This window comes from Neovison vison, chromosome 3 (genome assembly GCF_020171115.1).
Source record: "Neovison vison isolate M4711 chromosome 3, ASM_NN_V1, whole genome shotgun sequence".
Taxonomy (NCBI): domain Eukaryota; kingdom Metazoa; phylum Chordata; class Mammalia; order Carnivora; family Mustelidae; genus Neogale; species Neogale vison.
Genome location: NC_058093.1, coordinates 41,683,808 through 41,693,612, shown reverse-complemented (window position 1 = coordinate 41,693,612; position 9,805 = coordinate 41,683,808). Strand labels below are relative to the sequence as shown.

The 9,805-nt window shown below is 41.2% G+C and overlaps 1 protein-coding gene across 1 annotated transcript in view; it reads right to left on the bottom strand.

The window, feature by feature from the left end:
• Positions 1-3,446: 3,446 nt before the first annotated feature.
• Positions 3,447-9,805, bottom strand: part of TRPM8 (transient receptor potential cation channel subfamily M member 8) — a 76,955-nt gene continuing 70,596 nt past the window's right edge. The window contains exons 24-25 of the mRNA XM_044240888.1: positions 6,537-6,629; positions 3,447-3,728 (exon numbers count right to left, since the gene is read on the bottom strand). Coding sequence (XP_044096823.1) covers positions 6,579-6,629 — 51 coding nt within the window. The 3' untranslated portion in view covers positions 3,447-3,728; positions 6,537-6,578. The remainder of the gene's footprint in view (positions 3,729-6,536; positions 6,630-9,805) is intronic.

Here is a 9,805-nt window from a genome sequence, read left to right as displayed (position 1 = left end):
AGACAAGAACTTTGCCCATTACTTACTGGGTAGCTAATGTTTGTGTCGTTTCAGAACTGAGGCTTCTCCGTTTCTGGACCACGATCAGTGGGAGCGTGGACAAGTCATGGAAGAGAGGCACGCAGGGGCTAGTTGAGACTCTGATCCGGTTGATGGTGCTCTCCCGTGTGCCCCAGCCTTGCCAGCTGGGGGACCTGACATCTGTTTGAGACCTGGGTACAGCTCCCAGCCAGACTGGGCAGGGACAGTGTGTCCACCCACTGTGGTGGCCCCGACACACCACTTCTTCCTGCAACCACTTCTTACCAGAGCCCCTCTTGGAGTCACACAACAGACACTGGTCTTGCATATCCCTTTTTGCACTTTTCAAGTGAGATCAACCTAACTTCACTTTGGTTGAAAACTTCCTAAGAGGGGGAACTTCAGTCTATTGTTTTGGTACAGATATATGGATGGTAAACTTTTTTAAAGTAAAGAAGGTGGCACCTACATATAAAGTGCAATCGTGAAACTGGTGTCACCCTATTTCGATTTTCTTGTTCAGGACAGGCATAAAGCTTTTTTTTTTTTTTTTTTTTTTTTTTTTTTTTCCTGAGAGGTAGAAGAATTTTAAGTTTTTCTGTGTAAAACTATTAAAAAGACCCCAGAAAGAACCACATATTTTTTTAAAGATTTTATTTATTTATTTGAGAAAGAGAGACAATGAGTGAAAGAAAGAGAGAGACCATGAGCTGGGGGGAGTGGAAGAGGGAGAAGCAGACTCCCTGTGCAGCAGGGAGCCTGAGGCAGGACACAATCCCAGGACCCCTGGATCATGATCTGGGCCAAAAGGAGATGCTTCACTGGCTGAACCACCCAGGCGTCCCTAAGAGCCACCTGTTTTTATAAATATGTAACTTACTGAGGAAGAGAATGAGGGAAGCCACCTTTTTATTTCTTCTCTCACCATGTACATATTTGGTCATTGTCTTAAACACTTTCTCAAAATAGTATCATGTCTACATAAGAAACTGAGCTGACCTTTCCATAGAGAGGTCCTGGCGTCTAAAATGATCAGGAAATTAATTAGTTTGTGTCTTCTGTTGTTCTTGTATCTCTCATTTGTGTTGAGAATTAAAATCCTTACTGCTTGCTCAAGAAGAAGAAAAAAAGAATTTTATTTTATGTCCACTGTCAATAAAATGACGGAAGCAACACCAGCCCGTTCTTCCTTGTCATCTAATTCATTGACACACTCATTTAAACCAAGCTGCAGATTACCTATGTAATAGCAAAGGACACAGTGAGCACCACACACAAAGATATAGCAGCTTTGGTTAGAGGTACCGATCCACACCTGTGCTCCTTCTGTGAGCTACACTTAAAAATAATGACGTTGCATATGTAAATATCATGGGGCGTGGCCATGCAAAAACATCTACCAGACAAGCTGAGTTGAAAACACTTAGCTTTCTTGAAAACACTTTCTTCTCTAGGACCAGTGAATTCTGAGTATGGGCCAGTTTCTCCATCACTATCGTCAACAGGAGAACTTCTTGTGCTGCTGTTACTAAGGTGTGTGGGGGTCTTTTTCTTAAACTAACAAAAACACAGACAATGGAGATAGGAGTGTATGGACAAACAGGTTGAGGGGGATCGGCCAATAGTTAATGCTAAATTTTGTCTTATGAGACAAACTGAAAATAGTTTTATTTACTGACTTTATTCAAATTCACTATTTGAATGAGGGTAAGAGGCTGAGACTCTTTACACATACACTGCCACATATTTTCTTTTTCCCAGGCAGTATGGAGAGAACCTAAGACTCTTCTTGGTGGCTTCAGAAAAGGCAGATACTCTAGTTGAAACAAAAAGAACATTCTCCCACAAACAGAGAAGTTTTGAAAATTCCACTCATTGGTAATTTCTGTCATACAAATTTTATTCCATCTACTTTCAGCATCTGAAACCACGAGCTCCTCAACCCTGTTGAAGAGGATTCCCCTTTAAGCCATTAATAAGGTTTAAGTAAAAAAGACATTCATTCCCATGAATTCATTCCCTGCCAACATTATGAATGTTGTGAGTAATCATTTTAACTAAAGCCCAGACAAAATGATAAAACACTTTTTTTGGTTCATGCTTTTGTAGTTTTTTTAATTAGATGATCTTTTAATAGCTTCCTTCCAAGATTTCCTTCTTCAGCCACTGAGTTTATAGTCTAGTCAAAGCTGGAAAAACTAATTATGGACACTTCAAGTGCCTTATGTTCTTCTAGCACATCTTTTAGGCAAAGCTACCTCCCCTTCCAGAGAAAGCTGAAACTAGAAGTGTTCAGCTAGATGATCTCCCCAATTCTAAACCAATACCTTCAATTTCCAAAAATATTTAAGTAAGCGTGTCGATTTCTGCCTAAACTAAGGATTAAATATAATACCTTATGTTAAGAGTTCTAAGTTCACACGTCTCGCAAAAATATTTAAGTAAGCATGTTGATTTCTGCCTAGGCGAAGGATTAAATATAATACCTTATGTTAAGAGTTCTAAGTTCAAGAGCCTCTTATCTTAGACTTAAGTTAATAATTCCTATTTGCTATACATTTATGAAAAAGCCTTGTAAATGATTTGATAATCAATATATACCCCCAGGAGTCTAGCTATGGGAAAATTTCCCAAATGCAGAAAAAGATGCATGCACCAAGAAGCTCATCCCCCCACCCGACCTACTGGAAACAGCCCTCAATGACCTGCACTACGGAAATCACTGGAGGTTGAATCATTAATATAATGTTTAAGAAGACCATGAATATAACAAAAACATCCTTGATAAAATACTAAGTGAAAAGGCTTATACAAAATTGTATATGTAGTCTGATGACATCATGTAAAATCTTATAAGAGAAATAAAATATGCATAGAAAAAAATAGATTTGGAAGCACACCCTAAAATGTTAGCAGTGATTATCTTTAACCACTAGTGGGACTATTTATACTCCTTCTACTTTTCCATGTAGTCTGAATTTTCTATAATATCCATGGGTTATTTTTACTGAGAAAAGAATGAATAAGAGAAGAAAGGAGCACCCCCTGAATACAAAATCAGGGGTGCCTCTCGAGGTCCCATTTCGGAGTGATTCTTCATCTTCACATCTTTAAGAGCTCCTGGAGAAGTGGGAGAAGACAGGATGCAGGCATGTCACCTCCACTGATAAATAAAAAGCATAATGAGAAGTGAGAATAGTCTTTCCTGAGAAGAGCAGGGCCCTCTCGCTCCACCGTGATTCAGAATCGGCCCTGACTGGGCAGACTTTAAACAACACGCCAGCTAACTAGTCACGTACTCCACAAAGGGAAGTAGCAGAGAAGTGATTGCACTAAACAACAGTGGCATGGGAGGAGAGGCCTGACCCGGTTCTTACTCCCAGGAGAGATGTAATACGCATGGATCAGAAGTGGGAGAAGTGAAGAAAGAAGGGGAGTGCAGGAACACACTCTAAAACGATCCACAGCGAGTACGAGTGATCGAGACTCAGGAAGTAACAGGGCAGCCGTCAGGAAAAGCGCTTCCTTCACCTCCATCTTCTCGTGTGAAACCAATCACATGTCTGTTTCTCAGATTTGAGCACACTGCGTCGATGAAAACCATCTGCTGGGCACACCCAGGGCCTGAATAGTTCTCACTGAGTGGTCAGTAACAAAGCTCTTCCTCAGCCTTCTTGACTTGTTCCCACCTAGACTTCTGATGTCACCTGTGAAACAAAGAACACGGTCTTAAGAATGGACTCCCCATGTCCATGCTCAGGAGATGATCTGCTTCTAAATATATTGGTAGTACACGGGTCATGAGTCCAAACGCATTTCTAAAAAATTGATTTTCTTTTGGTATTGGAGTGGCTGTGAGACCATGCTTTCTCTTAAAGATGGGAGTTCTGACCAGCTTGCCATGAGAACGCAATGACCACAGGTGAGAGACCAGCCAGGCCAGGCGAGGACTCAGAAAGCTTCCCAGTGCTTGATTTGCGGAGTGGCTTCCCATCACTGAAAGGGTAAGTTGAAAATAAAGCTAAGAACTGCTTTTGTTGAAAGGAAGTTTTATTATGACATCCAAAAGAATTTCAAATTCTTTCCCTGAACTAGAGTTTCGGGGTGGCAAATGCAAGAATCCGTGGATTATTATGTAGGGATCAAGACATTTCCAGTGACCGTCTTTCCCCCATGGCCCTCAGGTCCTTAAGTCCACTCTAAGTATAAAGCTATGAGAAAACAAGTGGCTTTGTTCTGTCCTAGTTCTTAATTCCTTTCAACCTTGTGTGGGAGAAAGGGAAATACATATACAACTGTTTATTTTATCCCAAGTTATCGGATCAAAGGCTGATTTAAGGATGCAGAGGCCAGATGGGCAAATTGGTAAGGACCTACCCCTACCCACACCAGGTCCCTCCCACCTACAGTTGGTGTTCTCCTTCCTTGGCCTTACCCCCCCACCAAAGATCACCTTCACCCCTCTAGAGACAGGCATATCTGAACAATATTTTAGCAACATGTAGATGGTTGCCTATAAAATTACATTTTCCGTGAACTTCTGAAGGATATGCCAAACAACATGAAAAAAAAAAAAGAAAGAAAAAGAAAATGGGTCTTATAGTGAGAAGAAAAAAATACATACAAAAAACCTGGACATTCCAAATTCATTGTTTCTAAAGATATCAACAGTTATGAATTTATAGGCGATCTGCTTTCTCATGCTCATTCTTTCATGGTGGCCTGCACAGAAATGGAGGAATGTCTTTCTCCCAATTCACTTTCATTCACCAATTCATCAACTCTCCTTATATTAATAAAAAAATTAAGTTTTCACAAAAGGCAAGTCAATAAGAAGCCAGTGCATTTGCTCATTTTACTCATAGTAAACACATCTGAAGAGGAACAAGATTGAGGACACAGGAGCTGAGAGGTGGATGGAGAGATGGATGGGCATCTCATTTGGGATCTTTTCTGACCTTTTCTATCTTCCACATTTTTTAAAAAATCATGTTTAATTTTTGTTCTCTCTTTCTGGGTTTTTTAAATGTATTTCAGCTCATAAATTAAACAAAATGACAAGTGTTTCAAACCCAAACTACAGTTTATTTTTCACCAAAACAATACTATTGTTTTCATTATGTGAGAGTTGAAATACATTCCTCCTAAATATGTAAGACTTGTTGTCTTGAGCACATCTAGGAGTTCATGCCTGCCTTCCAGATTATGTAAAACATGGATCTGTCTTGCTCTAACAAAGTCCCCCATATCTATGATCCATAATTGTCAGGACGCAAAGAAGAGTTGGAGTGACCAGAAATACTGAAAGGAACCTAATGCAACACAATCCCCTCCGTGACACAATCAATCTGTGAAGAGAAATTCTGCAGGGTAAGTGTTTAGGGCTTAGCCCATGTTCGGTGTCTGAGCCTCAGCATAGGTCCTGACACAGGACTTCTTTGGGAAGTTAGTGGGCACTCATAAAGATTAAGGAAAGGGAAGCAAAGGGAAAGATGGAAGGAGGGAAATAAGGAAGGAGGGAAGAAAGGAAGGTAGGGGGCGCCTGGGTGGCTCAGTGGGTTAAAGCCTCTGCCTTCAGCTCAGGTCATGATCCCAGGGTCCTGGGATCAAGCCCTGCATCGGGCTCTCTGCAGAGAGCCTGCTTCCTCCTCTCTCTCTGCCTACTTGTGATCTCTGTCTGTTAAATAAATGAATAAAATCTTTAAAAAAAAAAAAAAAGAAAGGAAGGTAGGAGAGAAAGGAGGAAGGAAGGGAAGGAGGGAGGGAGAGTGTTAATTGTATTTCTATTCCTTGCAATACTTTCTTAATAAATTTTCATCAAATGGAATCCCCATTGCTGTTTTTCCTTAAATCTACATGTTCACATTTTAACATTTATTATGTTTATAATTTAGACAGTTAATGAAAAAACATAATTAAAGCAAATGGTAAGATCACGGAGCCAAATCTTGGGTTCAACTGACAGTTAACTGAATTATATTTCTACCGTACAAATGAGCTACTGCTGAAAAGCCTTGAACGTTTGACTAAAATATGTTTGGTGGAAAAAGACGATCAACATACATTTATCTATCCCACAGCAATAAAGTTGCATAGTGTATAGTGTATCATGAGAATAAGGAACATGTTTTAGGCACTGATCCATAAAAATACCCATGAAAGAGAATTAAGAAAAAAATATCAAGTCTTTGAGCAGTGTGACCTGATTCCATTAATGCCAAACAGCTATATAGTTTGTGAGTGCCTTTGAAAGATTCAAAAGGATACATGTACTTTATTGCTGGACGTGCTAACCTCCCTTGGGGAGCAAAATTTGTGGGAAAGGAATGTGAAGAGAGGCTTCTACTTGTTCCTTCCTATATCCGTATATTGTTTGAATTTTTTAAACAATGCATTATCTTCAAATCTGATAATAATGGAAAATAAAATAACTAAGAAAAAATATCATGATTTTAAATTAGTATTGAAATATGTAAATTTTCAGAGCAAAAATGTAGTCCATTAACATGACTTACCTTGCTATAATCAGATTTTTCTCCATTACGGTCCATGAATTTCTATTTGATTTTATTAGCAATCTCTTTCAGAAGACCCTTGAGATCATTAATCTTGGAAAGGGAGAAAACAAAGAACTGGTCTTAATATACATTTTCCAACTGTCCATGATTTAAATGATTACTCTATGGCTTTTCCTTGAAACAGATGTAGATACTAAGCAGCAAGTATGGCGTATCCTGGAACAGAGCAGAATGGGTGGCAGGCGATATGGACCCTGCCCCCTGCTTACTTTCCGAAATCATGGCACTAGCAAATACTCATCAACACCAAGGAGTGGGAGCTTTTCTCAAAGGAAAATCAACAATAGTTCTCAGATAGAAATGACAGGTTTTAACCACACAGAGAAATAATATGCAGAAATAATCATAGCATATGTAGTTAATGCTAATAAAATTATAAGATATCAACAATGTTTCACTTCAGTAGAAGTATAATACTAATGAAAATATGATATAGGGGCACCTGGTTGCCTCAGTTGGTTAAGTGTCTGCCTTTGGCTCAGGTCATGATCCCAAGGCCCTGGGGTCAAGCCCCACCTCCATCTCCCTGCTCCGTGGGGAATCTTCTCCCTCTGCCTTTCCTCTCACTTAAGTCCACGTTCCTGTTTTCTCTCTCTAAAATAAATAAAATATTTAAAAATAATAATAATATGATAAAATACTAATAAATCAAATATTTGTAACTGAAGTGTCTATTCCCACAAAAAAGTATACATAGCAAAACAATTTAAGTAAAATACATAATAAAATTATTTTTGATATGTGCATCTTTCACAACTTATGACACAAGATGAATGAAGCTCATTCTAAATTACACACCTTATCAGTATATTTGATAAAAGTTCATGGACATAGTGCAATTTCAATACAGCTGGTTTCTAACCTGGTATGTTTCTCACTCAAGGGAAAAAAAATATGTTTTTATCTTGGGCTTATTTCCAGTAATAATCTCTTCATTTAACTTTTTTTTTTCCTAAGAATGAAACGAGTCCATAAGGACTAATAGCTGCCTAAAATAAAGAAGGTCTAGTAAGATCGCTACTTACAGACCTAGGATCAATTGTGAATGACTTTGTTTTAGGGTATAATGAATGGAGAAATTTTTTATTTGTTGAAGGGGCTTAGTGAGAGCCCTATATTTGTTGATGGTAGAATGACTTCAATAAGCTGCTAAAAGCAGATGTAAAATTCTGAGAACTTGCTCAAGGAACAGGTGATGATCCCTCCCTTAAGTTCTCTGTGGACGCAAAGGAGAGACTTTTTTTGTTGCTCAGGATCCAGGAGGGAATAAAGAGGAGAGGGGACAGGGGAGCAGAATGAGAAGCAGGGAGACAGGGAGTGAAATCGTGCACAGTCTGAGGCCTCCCTGGGATCCTCCCAGATTCTCCCCAAACCTACAAAATGCATGGCGCCAGTGGGCTTCCAGTAGAAACCAGCAAAGGGGCTGAGCTCCACATCCAGGGGCATGCAAAAGGGACAGAACCTGCAAGCTCTTCTCTGAGGACCCTGGGAACTCCTGGCCTGTGTGTGGACAGCTTCAACCATGACAAGTGACTTTCCCAGCCCCCACCTCCCACAGCCCCCACAGCTCTGGCCCACTGTCCCCACTGATGCTGTCACCGCCAGATCCTCAGTGGTCAGGAGGTCTCAGTCTGTAAACATCACAGCTCCTGGTTCCAATGCCCTGATTCACTGATGACCTCTGACCCACGACCCAGAGAGGCTCCAGCCCTGCCCCTCTCTTCCTCCAAAGCTACCCCAACTGAGACCATGAGTGAAAACAACACAACAACCAAAAATAGCCTCCTTTCTGCACACACACCTAAACAAGTCTGGGGTGCCTCTATTCTCAAACCAGACTGTTGAAGCTGCTCTTGTGTGGCCACCCCAGTGGCTCAGAGGGTCTTTGAAAAAGTCCACCAGATGTGCCCCTCTCCGGCTAAAACTCTGCAGAAGCTTCTCTCACACGAGGATAAAATCCAACTGGACAGAAGCAAGTTCCCTCACAGGACGGCCCAGCCACCCCCACTTCCCTCCCACTCAGAGCTTCCCCAGTTCACACTGCCCCTCGTTTGCTGCCTGGAATGCTCCCTGCTTCTCTGGACTCAGGCCTTCCCAGTTGCTGACCCTGCTCCCTGCTGACACAGACACAGGTGATCTGTGGAGTGCGTGCCAGATCCTGCATTGAAAATCATTGTTGCCGGGATGCCTGGGTGGCTCAGTTGGTTAAGCGGCTGCCTTCGGCTCGGGTCATGATCCCAGCGTCCTGGGATTGAGTCCCACGTCAAGATCCTTGCTCTGTGGGGAGCCTGCTTCTCCCTCTGCCTCTGCCTACCACTCTGTCTGCCTGTGCTGGCATGCTCTCTTTCTCTCTCTCTCTCTGGCAAATAAATAAATAAAATATTAAAAAAAAAAAGAAAGAAAATCATTGTTGCCACCAAATCCTGCACAATTCAGATCCTATAACCATGCCACTTCACAAAGGCTCCATTCATGACACTGAGGGGCCACATCTGCTTTGAAGGCTCTTAGCCCCATGCCTGGCACATCACGGGTGCTCAGTAAATATGATGTGCTACGTGTCCCCGCCATAGAAGCAATAGACAATGGACCTAAATATAAATACATGAGGTAGAAAAGTGAATATATCATATAAGGATATATATTATTTATTACATACCATATGTGTCTAATATAAATACTCAATCTGAGAATGCTATCTCCAATTGCTCCTTTCATATATTCTCCTAATATTCGCTAAATTTTCCATAATCTTTAAATATACCTATCACTTTTCTTTTTCCTCTCCATTGGTTATAATCGTGATACACATCCTAGCATAATCATTTACGTACAGCATTCAACTCCAATCAAATAGGAATCTTCCCAGCCCCTCGGGGAATGACCCACAACACAACATCAGAATGAGAGAAGCTGTAACAAGATCCGCTATTGTGTGACACAGAGTCCCCAAAGATGGCTGCTAATGGTTCCTTCCTGCCTGTCCACAAGTGCCACTCCTACCTCAGGAGGTGGGTGACCGAATCTGGTCGGTGGCTTCTCTGAACAGACTCTGGTGGAAATGACATCACACCGGGCCCTCAAAAGAAACGGCAGTCTGCTTCCTCACTTTTGGAAGAAGGGGGACTGCCTCAAGACCGCTACGCGGTGACAAGCCCAAGCCACAAGGATCAGAAGTCACGGGCAACAGAGAAGCCCACCGAGAT